The 20,044-nt window shown below is 44.7% G+C and overlaps 1 protein-coding gene across 1 annotated transcript in view; it reads right to left on the bottom strand.

The window, feature by feature from the left end:
* The window catches only part of LAMC2 (laminin subunit gamma 2), a 60,630-nt gene that overhangs the window by 20,154 nt on the left and 20,432 nt on the right, over nucleotides 1-20,044 (bottom strand). Inside the window, exons 3-8 of the mRNA XM_007450135.1 lie at nucleotides 12,492-12,627; nucleotides 9,561-9,659; nucleotides 6,358-6,494; nucleotides 5,438-5,560; nucleotides 3,754-3,943; nucleotides 301-413 (exon numbers count right to left, since the gene is read on the bottom strand). Of these exons, the coding sequence (XP_007450197.1) occupies nucleotides 301-413; nucleotides 3,754-3,943; nucleotides 5,438-5,560; nucleotides 6,358-6,494; nucleotides 9,561-9,659; nucleotides 12,492-12,627 (798 nt within the window). The remainder of the gene's footprint in view (nucleotides 1-300; nucleotides 414-3,753; nucleotides 3,944-5,437; nucleotides 5,561-6,357; nucleotides 6,495-9,560; nucleotides 9,660-12,491; nucleotides 12,628-20,044) is intronic.

The following is a 20,044-nucleotide window of genomic DNA, read 5'->3' as shown; positions in this document are numbered from 1 at the left end:
AGCTAAGGGAACGTGCCTTTTGCTGTAGGTTACCTTCTTCAAATAATCAGCTTTAATCTAAATTCAGAGGCTCTTTAGCAAGGAAGCATCATTCATTCTTCATTGGTGCTGACCTCTTTTCAAGAAACATTCCTTCTTAACAACTTCTAGAATGTACAAATCTAGACCCAATCAGAGACTCGACATCAAAACCATTAAGTAGTTTGTTTAATTGTTTGGGGACTGTCACCACCTTAGAGAGCTGAAGCAAATTAAACTAAAACCTAAGAAGAGAGAAATTCATTTCTTTTAGCCACTTACTGTATTCTCCATAGGTAGCTCGGATCCGCAGGGCCGTGAGGTTCCGCAGTAACCTCCGAAACTCAAAGTAACTCAGCTGGGGGCTCCAATTACTGCTTGGATTTTCATTTAATCTGCATGATTTAAAAGCAATAGCTGAAAAATCCAGCCCTTATCAAATCTTATAATGCGTATACCCGATACAAATTATGCCTGAGAATGGGGGAATAGCTAAGCCCCTTCACAGCCCTGCTTGTACGGGGATGAAGGACTGGTAGCCACATCCGCATAGGCACAAGCCTGGAACTTTCTCACTCCACGGGGAGTGCAAGCCCCACAGGATTTGCTGGAGGGCATCTCAGTACAGGAAGCCGAGCTCCCGGGGTCACAGCATCCAGTGCTGGCCCAAGCCCTCAGAGACCACTTTCTATTCTTGGTCACACAAGACCTAATAGCAGGAACATCTCTGAATTCCAGAAGCTCTGATCCTCGAGAGCCATCATTCATTTTTGGTTTTGTTGTTTAAATGATTTGTTACCTGAGCACATTTCACCTCCTATTTTCAAAAGTCAGTTTCCACCTTCTACACTGTCCACATCTAATACTGCCTAGTTTGGCATCACGTTGCCTCAGCGCATCACATCACCAACCCCTGTACTATTCTTCCTTATGTTGTTTTGATTTCTACTGGAATAGCTCTTCCAGGAACCATACTAACCCTTTTGTTTCATCCACTGATTCGTGAAATAACTGTTTACTGTGCACTTGGTTTGAGCCAGAAGCTGTATCAGGATGGAGGATACAAAGGCAAGTAGAGTGAGGTGATCAGTGTCTCCCAGGGGTGGCGGGTAAATGAATAATTATGATACAATGCAGAAAGGGCTATAACAGAGGCATGAACAGGATGCCATAGAAACTCAGGATGGACTGTAACTTTACCTAGGATTCTGAGAAGGCTAATATAAAGGAAAAACCTGTAAGCTGAATCGTAGAGAGTAAGTTCACCAAGCTGAGAAGGTGGGAATGGGTGTTTGTATCGTGGAGAAGCGTGGAGAGCTGGGTGTTTGTATCGTTAGAATAAGTTGCACTCAGTTATTTAAGAACACATTGTGTGTGTGCTGTGGGTCTTCTATTCTCTATTATCTTTACCTCTGCCCTGGGGTAGGTCCCCAACAACCCTCACTTGAACCACTGTGGATGTGTCCTGGTGGTTCAATTAAAGACCCTACCCAAACTGTCCTTCACACAGTATTTGCACCCAGCCTTCACACCTGATCACGCCAATTCTCGACCTCCAATCTCTCAATAGCTTTCCATCATCTTGTAGGCATGGGCAAGATCTCAGCACCTTGACATGACATCCAAGAACCACCATGCTGGGTCTTTTTCCAGCATTTTCAATCTTATCTGCCCATCTCCCCTATACACGCTGTGTTCCAGCCATAGATACTGCTTACCAGTCCCCTGTATTATGCCTTTCCGTGTTCCCACATATACTCACGTGTACGGGTCGTCCTGATTTTGTCCCTGGGAAAGCCCTGTGCTTCTTCCTGTTCTCAGTCCACACACTGCGTCCTTAGTAATGCTTTTCCTGGCTCTTCCAGGCAGAACTAAGACTCTTTCCTCTCCTCCCAACTCCCCATGAGCATGTGCCACCGCTGAAGAGACTTTGTATTGCGTTATGTTTGCTTTTTGACGTGTTACATATCCTACTAGACAAGAGCTCTTGAAGGACAAACACCACGTTTCTTCATCTTGAATTCTCAGTCTCTGACACAGTACTAAGCACTTAATAGGCACGTCCCCCTCCCCTGAGCTCTCTGTACCCACCATTCAAAATTCCCATTCTAGAGAGAAAATATTTGCAAATGATATATTTGATAAGGGATTAATATCCAAAATATACAAATAACTTATACAACTCAAGATCAAAAAAACAAACAGCTTAATTAAAAAGTGGACAGAGGACCTCAATGAACAGTTTTCCAAAGAAGGCATACAGATGGCCAGCAGACACATGAAAAGATGCTCAACATCACTAATCATCAAAGAAATGCAAATCAAAACCACAATGAGATATCACCTCACACCTGTCAGAATGGCTATTATCAAAAAGACAACAGATAACAAGTGTTAGCAAGGATGTGGAGAAAGGGGAATGTTTGTGCCCTGTTGATGGGAATGTAAGTTGGTGCAGGCACTATGAAAAACAGTATGGAGGTTCCTCAAAAGAGTAAAAATAGAACTATCATATGATCCAGCAAGTCTACTTCTGGGTATTCTTCTGAAAAAACAAGAATACCAATTCAAAAAGCTATATGCATCCCTATGTTCACTGCAGCATTATTTACAATAGCCAAGATATGGAAAGTATCCATCAGTAGTGGATAAAGAAGATGTGGTATATATGTATGTATGTATGTGTGTGTGCGTGCGTGTGTGTGTGTATGCAATGGAATATTACTCAACCATGAAAAAGAACGAAATCTTGCTATTTGCAACAGCATGGATGGACCTAGAGGGTATTATGCTAAGTGAAATAATTCAGACAAAAAAAGACAAATACCATATGACTTCATTTATATGTGAAATCTAAAAAACAAACAAACAGAACAGAACAAAAACAGACTCATAGATACAGAAAACAAACAGGTATTTGCCAGAAGGGAGGGTGTGGGAGGATGAGTGAAATAGGTGAGGGAGATTAAGAGGTACAAACTTCCAGTTATAAAATGAATGAGCCACGGGGATGAAATGTACATCCTGGGGAATATAGTCAATAATGTAATAACACTGTATGGTGACAGGTGGTAACTAGAATTATCAGGGTGATCGTTTTGTAATGTATAGAAATATCAAATCACTATGTTTTAGACCTGGAACTAGCATAGTGTTGTAGGTCAATTATACTTCAAAAAATATCCCATTCCACAGGATAACATGTAACCTCCTTAGACACACATGGGGCCATCCATGACCTTACCTCAGCCTCTTTCTCTGACCTCACTTCTCACGGTATTCCTCTCCCTGACCCCATGCTCCACTCATGCTTAACCACTTAGAATTTCCTAAATGTACGAAACTTCCTCAAACATATTTCTTCTGCCATGTTAACCTTCCCCCCCTTTTCTTTCCTTAAAGAGCGGCTCTTCACTTGTCACATCTTCTTGGGAAGCTTTCCTTGATCACTCCAGTGTGAGTTACTGATATCTCCTGTGTGTGTTCAAAGCACCTGTGTCCACCTTGTCCCTTACAAGCTGCACTATAATCATCTGTTTATCTTTCTCCCCCATTAGCCTGTCCGGGGCTTGTGGGCAGCAATCATGACCTGTCTCAGCACATAACACCATGTTTGGTACATAAAAGGTGCTCAGAAAAGCTTGTTGAACCAATAAATGATGACTGGATGAACAAAGGAATCAGACTTTAGTCACAGTTTGCTCTCTTTGACCCACGTGTAGTCTCTCTCTTTACCTGAAAGTGTAAGTCTTGGTGACCCCACAAGGCAGTGTCTTGCCAGGTGGAATCAAGGGAGCTGTGATCCATAGACCAGCACCTTCCAGGATCACGTCATGGGCGGATGGGTGTCTGCCTCCCCTGTCCACACGGTAGTCAAAAGACAGGCTTTGCCCATAGCTCACCTGTTGATTCCCAAGAAATTTGGCTGTGAAATAGAATTCGAAAAGATTGAGGTCAGTTCTGAGACTGGAGAAGCAAAGGAGTGAGTAAGTTTTCATCGATGTTGGCAATTTCTCTTGGGGTCCTACATTATCCACCCATCACCCCTCCCCAGCCACCCTGCCAGAAGAGCCAGTTCATGGCAGTGGACATGGCCATGCAGCTCTTGGCCACAAAGAAGGGTTAGTTACTGAAACGCTAAAAGGGCCTCATTATAAGACAATTCCATCCATTACATGATTCATAGCCTGGCCCCTATGACAGACCAATATGTAAAGATCCCAGGTCTATCAGCAATAATACCATTTGTTACATAATGCTTTCTAGTTTACAGAATACTTTCACCGACATCATCACATTTGATGGCAATAATTCGTGGAGGTTGTCATTATTCTTCCCATTCAACAGCTGAGGGAACTGAAGTTCGGAAAGGTTAAGAGGCCACCTTGCCCAGGAATCACATATTAGCTAAGGATATGAACTAGGATTAAAATTCTAGCCAGAGGGCTTCCCTGGTGGCGCAGTGCTTGAGAGTCCGCCTGCCGGTGCAGGAGACGCGGGTTTGTGCCCCGTTTCGGGGGGATCCCGCGTGCCGCGGAGCGGCTGGGCCCGTGAGCCGTGGCCGCTGGGCCTGCGCGTCCGGAGCCTGTGCTCCGCAAATGGGAGAGGCCACGACAGTGAGAGGCCCGCGTACCGCAAGAAAAAAAAAAAAAAATTCTAGCCAGAGGGGCTTCCCTGGTGGCTCAGTGGTTGAGAATCCGCCTGCCAATGTAGGGGACATGGGTTCGAGCCCTGGTCCGGGAAAATCCCACATGCCACAGATCAACTAAGCCCGTGCGCCACAACTACCGAGCCTGCGCTCTAGATCCCATGAGCCACAACTACTGAAGCCTGGGAGCCATGACTACTGAAGCCCGCGCGCCTAGAGCCTGTGCCCTGCAACAAAAGAAGCCACTGTGATGAGAAGCCCGTGCACCGCAACGAAGAGTAGGCCCCACTCGCCGCAACTAGAGAAAGCCTGCACGCAGCAACGAAGACCCAACGCAGCCAAAAATTAATTAATTAATTAAAAAAAAATTCTAGCCAGAGCTTTTCCATCCAGCTTCTCTGACTAATGCATATTTTTAAATTTTGCAAGCGGTTTAAAGCTTTGAGAAATGCTTTCTTTTCACTTTTCCATCTGTTTCTCAGTAGACCCACAGATTTGACCACTGTCCTTATTTCTTGTCTTGATGGGAAACCTAGAAACTTCCCATTTGACTGAAGCAGGGACCTGAACCAGGGTCTGACCACCTGGACACCCAGTTCTGCTGTATTGCGCCATGACTTTGTCAAAAAGGGCTGAAGCCCCAATTGTCTTCTGGAGATACTACTGCCCAGAACACTAAGTGATAAGATGTCCACATTTTCTAACCCCATTTTTCTATCCTGGCTTCTTAGTGTTCTAAGTTGGCTTCTACAGGAAAAATACCATACATACCAGGAGCTATAAAATAGACAGGGTCTGACTGTCGTGCTGAGCTAAACACATCTCGATGGCGCTGTGACCATTGGAGTTTTGCAGGAGACCCATTTCTTTGGACAGCCTTCCAGCCATCAACATCTGAAACACAAATAAAACCACTCTGCATTTGGACAAATCTCAACATCTACTGAGTTAAACAAGGCAAGACTTGATTGCTACTCACAAGCAGTGAGTAACAAGTGGGGATTTCTTAATGTTTCCACATTCGTGTACCATCCTCAAAATCCCCTATGCACCTCTCTACTTTGTATTCACCTTCACCCACTCCTGCCCTACAGCTGCTGTGACTTCTTGTCTCCGAGTCTGACTCTTGGAATAAGAGAGCATGTTTTCATCTGCCTGTAATTTGTATTTTTATTTTATTTACATAAACAGGGTCTGGCCTTAGTGAGGTAAGAGGGTCTAGTATGTTCAAAGAGAAACTCAGAGTTGAAATCTTATTAATCTCCCATATTTTTAGAGTACTTTGTAGCTTGGTAACTAATTTCACATAAATTAACTCACTTGGCGTATGTGAAAGCGGTATTATTAGTGAATGTGAATTCCAGGAAGACTCATGTTAAGCCCTTCAATCCAAAAGAATGATTCTTTTGTGGTTTTAAAATAGATGAGATGGGAAATGCAGGGAGATGAAAATCTGGTCTCTTTTTAGTTATTTTTTTAAGTTATTCATAAGCTGGTCTGAGTAAACTACTCAGCTATAACTTTTACAAGACTTTAGGCTCTTCCTTATTGCCTCAAAAATAATATACATTTAAAGCGAGAAGAGAGTTGCTAAAGATGACTCAAGGACCCCATGCTGCGGACGGAAGTCTATAAGCACAAAACCCTATACAACATTAAAAGCAAAAAACCTAGAAAACAGATCGCTTTACCTTGATGGAAGGTAGAGGTGATTTTATGGACACTGTAGTCTCCAGAGCTTTGGCAGCTGGCTGAATGCCCGTAGCAAAAACACTGGGTACAGCCCTCAGGGTTTCCCCCATCCAGGTGATAGTAACCTGGTCGGCACCTGCAGTGACATTTTAGAAATCAGGACAATATTATAGGTTATTTCTTGTCCCTATAGAGAATATGATCATTTCTACTTTCTCTTCCACCCGGCCCATTAATTCCCAAAGGTGAGGAATACTAAGTTGCACATACCACCCCCCCCTCCCAGACCACCCAATGGACAAATCACAGCTCCCCATTAAGAAAGCACAAAAGGGCTTCCCTGGTGGCGCACTGCTTAAGAATCCACCTGCCAATGCAAGGGACACGGGTTCGATCCCTGGTCCAGGAAGATCCCATATGCCGCGGAGCAACTAAGCCCATGCAGCACAGCTACTGAGCCTGCACTCTAGAGCCCGCGAGCCACAACTACTGAGCCTGCGAGCCACAACTACTGAGCCTGCACGCCTAGAGCCTGTGCTCTGCAACAAGAGAAGCCAACACAATGAGAAGCCCGTGCGCCGCAACAAAGAGTAGCCCCGCTCGCCGCAACTAGAGAAAGCCCGCGTGCAGCAACGAAGACCCAACACAGTCAATTAATTAATTAATTGATTGATTGATTAATTTAAAAAGAAAGCATGAAGAATATTCACTTTCTGTTGCTCTGGTAAAGCAGTATCACGTTTGACGTGATGGTCTGGAAACAGTGATTTTTCCCATCCTTGGTGAGGAATTGAGTGGGCAAGATGGGGAGGGGTCATGTAGGGATATGCAGAGCTGGCCCTGTTCTGGAGTAAGTATTTAACGGGGGCAAAAGGGTGGGAAGTGGGGTCCAGCAAAAGAAAGGCAAATGCTCCCGCCCCAGCACCCACTCAGCTGTACTGACCCCTCCCAGACCACCCTCCCTGGCATTGCCCACCATCCCTGCCCCTTGTACCTAGGCTCTGACCCCCAGGGGAGGGGGTAGGTGAGGTTATGCCAAAAAAGGATGGCTAGAGGCTCTTACAAAAGCAAAATGTAGGCTGGCCTCCCCTCTGCTCCTAGCTCAAGCCCTCCGGTGACTTCTCTGAGCTGGCAGACAAGTCCCGGAGGCTGGGGTCATAGGGAAGAGGGCAGGGGAAGCCGGGAAGGATTTGTTTTCTTCTCTGTTCAAGTTAACGACATCCTTCTACATGAAATAATGGTAGTTTCAATTATCATTTATTTAGCACTTGTGATATGCCAGGCACCTTACTTATGCTCCCTCATTTAATCCTCACTACAACCTTATGAGATAGGAATTGTTATTTCCAATTTTCTTAGATGATAAGACCAAGGCCAGAGAGGTTAAGAAACTTGTTCAAGGTCATACAACTGGTAAGTGGCTGAGACAAAATTCAAACTCAGGTATATCTGCTGATAAATTACGTGGTCTAATCCACTGGACTATATGTCAAGAATATGTTCATTGTGCAAAATCACGGAAAAGCAGTTTAGCCGTGAACAACAGATGCTTCAGAGACCAGCTGTAAATAAATAAATTGGGGGTTTTTTTTCCTATAGAGAAAGGGTTTAAAAAATCATTATAATTTCTGTGGAGGAAACCTTCAGATTAAAAGAGATTAAAAACCAAGGAAGGGGGCTTCCTTGGTGGCGCAGTGGTTGAGAGTCCGCCTGCCGATGCAGGGCACGCGGGTTTGTGCCCCGGTCCGGGAGGATCCCACATGCCGCGGAGCGGCTATGCCCGTGAGCCATGGCCGCTGAGCCTGTGCGTCCGGAGCCTGTGCTCCGCAGCGGGAGAGGCCACAACAGTGAGAGGCCCGCGTACCAAAAAAAAAAAAAAAAAACAAGGAAGGAAGGAAAGAAGGAGGGAGGAGGGGAGGAAAGAAGTGGGGAAGCATAGAAAGGGTGGAGAGGGAATGATAAAGGAAGGGAGGTGGGGGGAGGGAAGTGAAGGGAATCAGGCAAAACTAAACCACAGTGTTTAAGGATGTATTTGAGTAATTAATTATGAAGAAAAGTAAGTAAGTCAGAATAGTGGTGACTTCTAGGAAGGAGAGAGGGTGTTATGAGGCTGGCATAGTTTTAGCAAAGCTCTATTTCATATAATTGGTGCTGCTGGCAACATTTTATGTGACTTTCTATTTCTGTGGTATATTTTGAAATTTAAAATGCTTTCAAAAAGTGACTCCTTTTTAAACAATTAAAGCTATGTTTCCTCATCCCCCTCCACCTCAGCAGCAAAGAACCCCCTGAAAACAAAAGCCAGGAATGTACCTGGCATTTCCTCTGCCCAGGTATAGGGGACTGGCAGGATGCCAAAGAACTGCTTTCTTTTGTTTAAGGAAATAAGAGGGAAAGCTTTACCTCTGGGGCCTACCTCGCAGCCCTCTGCTCACAACAGTATCAGAAGAGGAAAGAGTTTTAAGTCTGGGCACAGTTTGTACTTAAGGAATTTCCTGCAGCAGCAACTGAAGGTGGATCGACCTGGTTGCACCACCTGTCCCAACATGGTTTGGGATCCAAAGGGCTTTTACATCTCCCCCCGCTATTTCATGTGTGTGCATATAACCACCATCCCATTCCCAGTCCTTCTCAGCACAAGACGGTTATCTGTGGCCATACACTGCGATATTCCCACTTACTAAGATTTTCCCAACATGTTTAATTAGACCAGGCCTTTCCTGGGACCAGGTTGAGTCACATGACCTCATCGCAGCATACCACCTTGCATAGAGCACCTGGGATTCAGAGCCAGCTGGCCAGGGACTCACCGGGGCCCTGTGCCTCTGTCACAGCATAAACAAAGAAGGGACCCAGAGCAAAAGCTTGGAGTCCAGTGAGATTTGGGCCTTGGTTGCACTTTTTTTAAGGTCTAGTTTTTGAGGGAAGTCCCAGTGGTTAAGGCTCTGTGCTTCCAATGCAGGGGGCACGGGTTTGATCCCTGATCGGGGAACTAAGATCCTCCACGCCATGCAGCGCGGCCAAAAAGTAAAATTAAACATAAATAAATAAAGCCTAGTTTTTGAGGACAGGGGGCAGGATGAAGGTCATCAACATTTGTTAAGTGTCCGTTTTCCGTTTTAATTGCACTCAGAGGATGAATTCTCATGCTAGTTGCGAAGGGACACCCTGCTGTGCCCGTAGGGTCACAGTTCACACAGACCTATCACAGCGCCCTCCGGTGACAGCTGGCTTGCAGACACAGCGGCCTGTGTCACAGGGCCCCGAGATACCAGCTGGATCACAGTCACACTTGGAGTCTCTGAGAAAGAAGAAAAAGAAAATTAGGGATGCGTTTCCAAATACTTTGCAACTATACACGTGAAGATCAAGCACTCATAAGCAAATGTCACCAACTTGAGTCGATCTTTCATCTTCAGTGAGGCCTCTCTTAGCTATTCTTGTCCATGCTAATCTCTCTCAGACCCTTTAAGAATTCGTTTGTCCATGCTCGTGCTACTCAAAGTGTGGTCTGTGGCCGGCAGCCAGTCCAGGAACTCTTTGCTACCCAATCCTATAAAGAGGAGGGGGGCTTCCCTGGTGGCGCAGTGGTTGAGAGTCCGCCTGCCGATGCAGGGGACGTGGGTTTGTGCCCCGGTCCGGGAAGATCCTGCGTGCCGCACAGTAGCTGGGCCCGTGAATCATGGCCGCTGAGCCTGCGTGTCTGGAGCCTGTGCTCCACAACGGGAGAGGCCACAAGAGTGAGAGGCCCGCGTACCACCAAAAAAAAAAAAAGAGGAGGGGTTTGCTACAGAATGTAAACCACATTCATCACAAAACTGTTTAGTTTAGTTTGGTTGACTGTTTGGGTCAGTTGACATTAAAAAAAAAAAAGTTATCATTTGTCTACCTATTGTTTAATTCAATGGTGTCTGCTTTCATCGTGATTGAATCCATCTACTTGCTTTTGGTTCATTTAGTTTTTTCTTCTGGTGACACTTCTATTGACATATAATTCATACCATGTAATTCACCCATTTAAAGTATACAATTCAATGGGTTTTAGTTGACCCTCAGAGTTGTGCAACCAGCACCACAACCAAGTTTAGAACACTTTTATTACTCCAGAAAGATACCCCGTGTCCTTTGGGAATCACCCCCATTCCCTCCCTCCAGCCCTAAACAACCACTGACCAACTTTTGTCTCTGTAGGTTTGCCTATTCTGAACATTTCCTATAAATGGAATGGTACAACATGTGGCCTTTTGTGTTTGGCTTCTTTCACTTAATATGTTTTCAAGATTCATCCATGTTGTACCATGTATCAGTAGTTCCTTCTTTTTATGGCTGAATAAAATCCTGTCTCGTGAATATACTACAGTTTGTTCATCCATTCATTGGAATGGACGTTTGGGTTGTTTCCACTTTTTAGCTATTATGAATAATGCTAATGTGAACATCTGTGTACAAGTTTCTGTGCAGATACATATGTTTTCATATCTCTTGAATGTATACCTAGGAGTTAAATTGCTACTAGTTTCGTTGACTTTTTTTTTTTTTTTTGGTCGCAAGACTTTCTCGATAAAAAAAAATCAGTATTTTCCTCATTTAATTTTAGCACAATCTCCTTGACTTGTGCAGACTAGAGCTTTGACTAATGACTGACTCATCAAAGCACCGGTCTCTGTCACTGCGTTTGGCACATAAGCACATGTGTTTATCTCATGCGTCTAAAACCAAGTCTGTTGTCTTTTCCCTACTGACCTGCTCCCCCTCTGACTGCCCCGTGACCCCAGCAAATCCTGCCAAGCCTGCATCTGACTCCTCGTCCTTCCCATTCCTCATCCAGTCAGATGCCAAGTCCCAACCAGCTTCCTGAAGATTTCTTTCCCAATCTTCATCTTCCCACAGTCTCCTCCGCATCTTGGTCCCTCTATCCCATTATCAGGATCCTCTGAGAAACATGTGTTCAGCATCTGCTGGTTGCTAAGCACCAGGGATAGTAAGAAATAGGAAATAGCCCTGTTCTCTAGGAGTAAAACAACAGAGTCAGAACACGGAGGGGTGGAGACTGGTCTGGAAGGTCTCTGTGAGGAGATAGACAAGGTGGGGATGGAGCCAGTGAAGTCCTGCATGAGGGAGGGAGGGAAGAGTGCTCTAGGCCAAGGCTGACGTCACATAGCTTGGCTCCTTTGAAGAAGCAAAGGAAGGCTGGGAGGGGGTGAGAAATGGAGCAGTAGCCTAAGGCTGAGGATGGAGGGGGCAGGAGGGTCTTGCAGGGCCCTACCTGCCTAGATAAGAAGTTTGGATCTCATTCTAGGTGGGAAAAGAGCTAATGGAAATTTGGAGCAGAGCCGTGATATAACACACTTCATATTTTACAAGGGTTTACAAAAGAGAGACAGGGCCCAGGGAGGGGTCAGGGAAGTCTGGGAGAGAACAATCCACATAAAGGCCCAGATGGTAAGAGAACTTGGGCCAGTGGTAATGGGGATGGTGCAGGCATGGCTGGTGGGTGGGTCTCATATGGGCAAAGGGCTGGAAACATGGGCGATGGGGAGGCGATTCCTCTGTGGGTGGCCTTCTAGCCAATGGCTTCCCTGCCAAGCTCCCCCTCCTCTAAGCCAGCCCAACACCCTGCCAGGCTCTGCATCTCTGTGGGTTGGTCATGTGATTTCTAATGTATGCTCCACCTCCTTCCAAAAAGGAAGTTGAGGAGGGATAGAGAATGCTTCAAGCCTAAGGGGATTAAAATTATGCAGAAAGTTCTTCTACTCTGAGTCTATTTATTTGAAACGAGTTCCAGGTTAAAATTTGAAGGACTCTTTACTTCCATCCTAGTTCATCTAAAGGAGGGGCAGTTGTCAGGGTGAAGACCACAGGCTCCAGAGACAAAACTCTGAGCCTGAATTTTAAGTCCACCCTCACCAGCAACACAGGGCATCTTATTTATCCTCTCACGATTTCAGTTTCTTATCTTTAACACAAGCATAAGGCTAATCCCAATTTTTTAGGATTATTGTGAGGAGTCAATGAGATGGCCCACGTGAGGTCCTCGAAACGGTGTTTCAGTAACTCAGTTACTCAGTAAATGTTAAGCGGTCCCTAATGTTGATACAATTGCGGAAGCCACAGTGATGGGACAGGCACTTACAGGAGCCTCTGGTCTTGGGTGCACCCAGCCTCAGTGAGGGTGTGGAAGCCTGGCAGACAGCGGTCACACCTGTCTCCTGTCACACCTGGCTTACAGCTGCATCGTCCAGCATTGTCACATCGAGCGCTAAGAGAACCTGTGACCACAAGGTAGGGAAAAGGAAAGAAGAAAAGGAAACATTTAATTTACGCAACATTAGGAAGAAAACGTCACCCTATGGGAGCTCAATAAATACTAAGTCATAACCACCACCTGCTGCTTCTAGTAATTCTTTCACATTATCTGGATATGCATCCACCCACTAGGGAACGTCCTGACAGCCAAGGATAGCGTCTTCAGGGAAAGGAACAGAAATGACTCCTGAAAGCATTATTACTTATATATCTACTCTGGTTTCAACATTAAGTAGTTTGTCAAATCCTTGAGATCTCAAGAAGGAACATTGGTGAGTGAGCACTTCGGCCTCCACAAAGACAGGATGAGAAAGTGAGCCACATTCTCCCTTATCTCTGGCAGGCAAACGCCATCTTTTAAGGGTCAGTGCTTGTATGGTATGATTTTAAGAGCCCAAAAAAGCCTCTTAACCAAAAACATCTCTACCTACCTGGAGTGGCAGAAATTCTCACCCTTGGAGCATCACCCCTTGTAAGGAGTGAAGACCCTGTACATTTTACCTGGTTTGGGGCACTAGAGTATTCGTCCTATGATTCATTTTTTATAGACATGCTCTGTAAAATGGGACCTCACAGACTGAGTATTGATGAAAGGCAAGAGGTACTCAGGATAACAAAATGTGCCACTATGGAATCCAGCCACCCCTCACCGCACCCCCTTCCACACCCCAGTTCCAGCCTCCATCTTCACTCACCTGGACCCTGCCTCACACTCCTCTTCCCGCCTCCATCCTTGCCTCCCTATGCTCCATTCTCTCTACAGAAGCCAGAGTGTTCCTGTTCCAATGGAATTCAGATCATATGACTCGTCTGTTTAATAAGTCTTCCAGTGGGTCCCCACTCTGAGCGGAATAAAGTGCAAACCCTGTACCACGGCCTACAAACTCGACCTCTCTCGCTTCATCTCCCGCTCTCCTTTACTGAGGTCCAGCTCCCCAGCTCCCCTCCCTGTTCCTGGAATGTGCCAACTGTTTCTCTCCTCTGGGCATTTGCACCTGCTTCTCCCTCAGCCTGGAATGCTCTTTCCCCAGAACCTCCCCTCCTTGGCCCATTCTCAGCACTTACATCTTGATTAAATATTACTTCCCTAGAGAAACCTTCTCTGACTCTCATATCTAAAATATCCATCCCACTGCTCCCCCAGTCCTTAGCCCTGCTTACCGATGACTACCTCAGCTTATGTTCTCTGCTGTACCCCCAGCACCCAACACAAAGAAGAGACTCAGAAATCTGTTGGATTAATTAACCCTTAAGAAAGAGGATGTGGCTATTGTGAAATGAGTTAGGAAAAAGCCAAAAGATGAGGTGGAAGGTGGCTCACCTACTTGATAACTTCCCAGCAGTTGGCAAAATTATAAAGTAATCCCTACATTCCAACTAACTGTGATAATTAGGCTATTCATAATCTATAAAGTCAACAGAACTCTAACCATTAGCTCCTTTTTTTTCTAATTTCTTACCAGTCTGTGACCTTTTAATTCACTTGTGGATACAATTCAAATCAATAAAAGTATTGGCTCTGTGAAACATGAAATAAATTAGTCACATTCACAGAGTCTGTGAAAGTCTCCATGTCAACTTTGCAACACTTGAAAGGGCCCTCAGTGATAATAACATAAACTACATTTTTTGATCACCTGCTACGTGTGAGACACTGAATTGGGCACTTTATATCAGCTCACCGTGTCTACTGGTGAATTAAGAACTGATGGAAGGATAACAAATCCATTTGTGGACAATAGGGAGTTCTCGGAGGATCAGGCAGGTGGCGACGAGATCAGATGTGCAGTTTAGAAGGTCAACTCTAGAGCAACTGCAGGATGGCTTGGGGACAGGAGAGCAGCAGGCTCTCAGGGCAGAAATCCTCCCCTGACACGATGGCCCAGATTAGAGGAGTCTGGATGAGAAGTGGATCAACATAGACGACAGCAGGTCCCCAGAGGGCACCGCTAGATATGAGGATCCTGACAAACCAGAGAAGGCCAGAGGAGGAACAGGGCCTCACACTGAATCATCAAGAGAAGATAACCAGTTTAGTTTGGGACACAATGAACTTAGGTGAAACTGTTCATCTGGAGCTCAAGAAAGAGGCTGCAGATGAAGACTTAGGAGCCTTCAGCCCACAGACAGAACAGGAAGCCATAGCAAGTGTAAGGTCACTCCTGGAGCAGATAGACAGAGGAGGGGAAGGTGCCTTGGACAGAAATGGTTAAGGAAAAGGTGATGGGAGCAGGGAGAAGTCTCATGGAGAAGAATTCTGGGAAGAGTTAAGGGAGAAGGAAGAGGGGATGGTTTTCAGGATCTAAGGCAAGAGAGCATTTAACAAGATGAGAGTGAGGAAAGACCACTGGGGTTGGCACTTAGAGACAAACAGCAGACAGGGCTAAGAAGGTAATTTCTTTTTTGGTTTTTTTTCTTGCGGTACGCGGGCCTCTCACTGTTGTGGCCTCTCCCTTTGCGGAACACAGGCTCCGGACGCGCAGGCTCAGAGGCCACGGCTCACGGGCCCAGCCGCTCCGCGGCATGTGGGATCTTCCCGGACCGGGGCACGAACCCATGTCCCCTGCATCGGCAGGCGGACTTTCAACCACTGCGCCACCAGAGAAGCCCCAGAAGGTAAATTCTTGTTTGAATTTATGCTCTGATGAGTAACATTAAATGTTCCTTCTTTAATACCATTTAATTATTTTTAACATAAATGGGTGTTAATCTGGGACGCAGAAACACATTGTTTTTCTCCATTCAAATTAATGGAAACTATGCTTTCAATTTAAGAAAACTCTCCCTACAGTAGTTTCTCAGGAACAAATTATTCTTTTTTTTTTTTTAATTTTATTTATTTTTGGCTGCGTTGGGTATTCGTTACTGAGCTCAGGCTTTCTCTGGTTGTGGCGAGAAGGGGTTACACTTCGTTGCAGCGTGAGGCCTTCTCATTGCGGTGGCTTCTCTTGTTGCGGAGCACAGGCTAGATCTAGGTGCGGGGGCTTCAGAAGTCGCAGCACGCGGCCTCAGTAGTTGTGGCACACGGGCTTAGTTGCTCCATGGCGTGTGGGATCTTCCTGGACCAGGGATCGAACCTGTGTACCCTGCATTGGCAAGCGGATTCTTAACCACTGTGCCGCCAGGGAAGTCCCAACAAATTATTCTTATAAGGTGGAGAAGACTACTTTATTTTGGGTTTTTTCCCAAATAGCCCTAAACAGTACTGTACAAAACAGTCTTCTGATGGGTATTAACAGTCATCTCATGGAAATAGGCATTCTGTGTTCAAAAGAGTTTGGGAAATGGCGTGTCCTAAATCTTTCAGAGATTTACAACATAACAGCACATTCAGTAGGCGTGAATCTTGTTTAACTTTCTAATGCCAGTGTTTTCAAACATTATTTGACATTCTTACAGGCAACGCCTATTATTATCTTGGGAAACACAATATTCCATAGGACATTATGTAGAGATTACAGTTCTAGAAGCTGGGGGACATGAAAAGAGCCCAGGCTTTGGGGTCCAACAATTCTCACCTCAAATACCAGCTCTGCCACTGATTAGCTGTGTGTCCTTGGGCAAAGGGACACACATCCCTTCTTTAGTGGGGGACAACCATACCTTGTAGAGCTGTTGTAAAACTTTGAACTAAAATATATGAAGGGCCTTGGACCTAGAGACTGTCATAGAGAGTGAAGTAAGTCAGAAAGAGAAAAACAAATACCGTATGCTAACACATATATATGGAATCTAAAAAAGAAAAGAAAAGAAAACGGTCAGAAGAACCTAGGGGCAAGATCGGAATAAAGATGCAGACCTACCAGAGAATGGACTTGAGGATACGGGAAGGGGGAAGGGTAAGCTGGGACGAAGTGAGAGAGTGGCATGGACATATATTCACTACCAAATGTAAAATAGATAGCTAATGGGAGGCGGCTGCATAGCACAGGGAGATCAGCTCAGTGCTTTGTGACCACCTAGAGGGGTGGGATAGGGAGGGTGGGAGGGAGATGCAAGAGGGAAGAGATATGGGGATATATGTATATGTATAACTGATTCACTTTGTTATAAAGCAGAAACTGACACACCATTGTAAAGCAATTATACTCTAATAAAGATGTTAAAATAAATAAATAAAATATATGAAGGGCCTAATTCAACATCTCACACATAGTAGGTGCTCAAAAAAGTAGTTTATACTCATATCTTCTAGGCCTCCTTCAAGCCTTGCAAAGCTGACATGGCAATGTACACAGGCCCTTACTGTGAATAGGATTGATTTATTTCATGTTCCCAAACTTCCAAAATAATAGCATTGGGTTTACAGAGTATCTCATTAAAATAAAAATACCTGTCCCAGTTCCTACATCATGAGCTACTCTTAGGGACTGTGAACAATTGGGTTTAAAGGACAGATGAAGAACAGCTTACTGTTTCAATAAGCACTTTCAGGACTTATGTAATACAGTCTACATGCATCTGAGGACTCACGAAGGTATTCTAAAATGACTAATATTTAAAATTTAAACCAAGAGAGTTTGCTTCCTTTTGAGAACCCTTTAAAAATATATACACTTGCATTTTTAAATAGCACTATTATCATTATTATTTAATCATTATATTTAATAATAATTAAATTATTATCTAAGACATGTCTTAAATAATAACTCAAATGTTTTAGTCTTGAGTAATCCACTGCCTGGGTCATATATATGTAAAAAAAAATAAAATTAAGAGAACAAGCCCAATATCATTGATGTCTACATAGATCTCATAGGTATCGGGGAGGAAAACACAACACACACATACACACACACACAGTGAATTTCAAAATATCTACAAAACGTTATCAGGGTTATAAGAATTGAGGATAATTCAGCCTTGTTGCTGAGCCCACAAAATCATCACTTAAAAATAAGCCTAAGGCTTCCCTGGTGGCGCAATGGTTGAGAGTCCGCTTGCCGTTGCAGGGGACATGGGTTCGTGCCCCGGTCCGGGAGGATCCCACACGAGCCGCTGGGCCCGTGAGCCATGGCCGCTGAGCCTGCGTGTCCAGAGCCTGGGCGCCGCAACGTGAGAGGCCACAACAGTGAGAGGCCCGCGTACAGCAAAAAAAATAAAATAAATAAAATAAATAAATAAAATAAGCCTAGTTGCTATATTTAGGAGAAATTGATGTGACGTCCAAAATCTGTGACCACTTTGGGGATTATGAATGCTGTTGGCTTCATTTGCCGTGCATGGAATGGTAGCTTTTGGTAAGATGAATTCTGCATTTGAAATTGAATATACAACAAATTCCCTTGGGAAGTTATTATTTGAAAGTGAAAAATACCTCCTGGCTGGTTGGGCAACTGAGAAATCACATAGGGAATTACATTTGTGCCACTGATTTAGTGACCTGTGCAGCTAACATGTAGCCAGAGATGGCGCATGGTAGGTACAGTCCCTGCCACCAACATGCCACTCAGCCCTCAAGTTTCATAACTTCCCTCTCTAAGCCTCTGATACCTCATTTGTAAAATGAAAATCATAATAGCACCCTCTTCATAGGGTTATTTGTGAAGATTAAATTACTGGATGAAAGCATTTAGAAAAGTGCCTGGCATGGAGTAAGTGTGTAATGCATGGTAGCTATCATACAAGATATAAATCATTGCTGGGCTCCACTGCTTCCTACTAGGCTGTTCACCCTGAGTCTGAGATATCTATTCCCCCAAAGAAAAGAAAGAGCCAGGCTCACTGTTGCTGGGTGGGCAATGGACTACACAGTGTAAAAGAAATGATGGCGTGGTAAAGCTTCATTACCATCTCTCTTTGCTAGGCTTCAGGCTCCTTGTCTATTCTGAGACTAATAACCTTGTCTTCAGGCCAGACTTTCCAGCTGAGCCAATTATATTTCTCATCACATTCTCGCTGATTATTTTGCTGGGATGACCCAACTCTGGTGACTCACAACAAAGCTGCATAACCTAAGGGGATACAGGGTCTTCAGAGAGGTTAAATGCCCATTAAAGTAGAATCATTTTAATTTTTCTTTACGACGTTCTTTTTTTTTTTTTTTTTTTTTTTTCTTGCGTTATGCGGGCCTCTCACTGTTGTGGCCTCTCCCATTTGCGGAGCACAGGCTCCGGACGCGCAGGCTCAGCGGCCATGGCTCACGGGCCCAGCCTCTCCGCGGCATGTGGGATCTTCCCGAAACGGGGCACGAACCCGCGTCTCCTGCATCGGCAGGCGGACTCTCAAGCACTGCGCCACCAGGGAAGCCCCTTTACGACGTTCTTTGATTCAGAGGGAGAACTGCTAAACCCAAAGGATTCTGGATGCTGAGTCAAAGCCACAAAGCTGAGCAAATCTGACTTAAACCACATAATAGCAGCAAGTCTGAAGAATCTGGGAATGATTGCTCGTATATGGGTCTGTATCAACACTGGGTCACCCCACTTTTCTATAAGGCTCCCTGACACACTCTACCAGCAAGTCATGGCTAGGCCAAAATCTGCCCATTTTTAGGCTCTTTCAGCTGCTGCTAAGAAACGGCTCCACAGAACTACACTAAGTCATAGCCGCGCACTAAGGCTATACCTTTTTGGTAGACTAATATTGATCATATTATGCTATTAAACACTTTCTGGCAAAGAGGAGAAACAGATACTACCAAGGAAGATAAAAGACAAATAAGGTAGCTTTAAAAAGTCCCAACTTATTTACCTCTCTTTCTCTCTTTACATTTACTAACTTGTCTTTACTGTCTGCCCACGATGAATATAGCAGGATGTGTGCGTCTGCATACACAAAAACTACCTATAGTTCTGAGAATACAGCAGTGGGTGATACATTTTAAAAAAACAAACAACAACAACAACAACAACAACAACAAAAACAGGCTTTCCTGTGAACCAGCCACCCTGTTAGGTGCTTCCTATTTGTTCTGTTTTCTCTTGTTCACATCCCTGTGAATGACTCTAATCTGCCTATTTATTTGTCTGTCTCTTCCATTAGTATCACTTCATATTGCTAGCACCCAGCACACCACCAGAAACAGATCTTTCTAATCTCTTATTTTTTGAGAGGTCGGTCAAAGGGACAGTTATGGATATGAAGAACTGTCACTGGAAGAGCGCAAGCTTCTTTGTTCCCAGGTCACAGACTGTTATCTGCCAGGAAAGTAATCGCGTGTCTCTCTTGGGACTAGAATTCAAACTAATGTACCCCAAAGACCACAGCTGGTTCCTATAACCCAGACTTAAGAAAAACATATTTCCTTTCAGATTGAAATTGCTAAAAAGAACAGTATCTTCCCAATTGTTTTAGAAATTGAACACCTCCCTCTTGGCCTGCTCTGTCTCTCTCTCTGCCTCCCTCCCTCCCCATTCTCTCTCCCCTCCCCTCCCTCCC

The sequence above is a fragment of the Lipotes vexillifer genome, unplaced genomic scaffold (assembly GCF_000442215.2).
Source record: "Lipotes vexillifer unplaced genomic scaffold, Lipotes_vexillifer_v1.1 scaffold97, whole genome shotgun sequence".
NCBI classification, from domain to species: Eukaryota; Metazoa; Chordata; class Mammalia; order Artiodactyla; family Lipotidae; genus Lipotes; species Lipotes vexillifer.
Note: the sequence above shows the minus strand (reverse complement) of the source record. Positions and strands in the feature narration are given on the sequence as shown.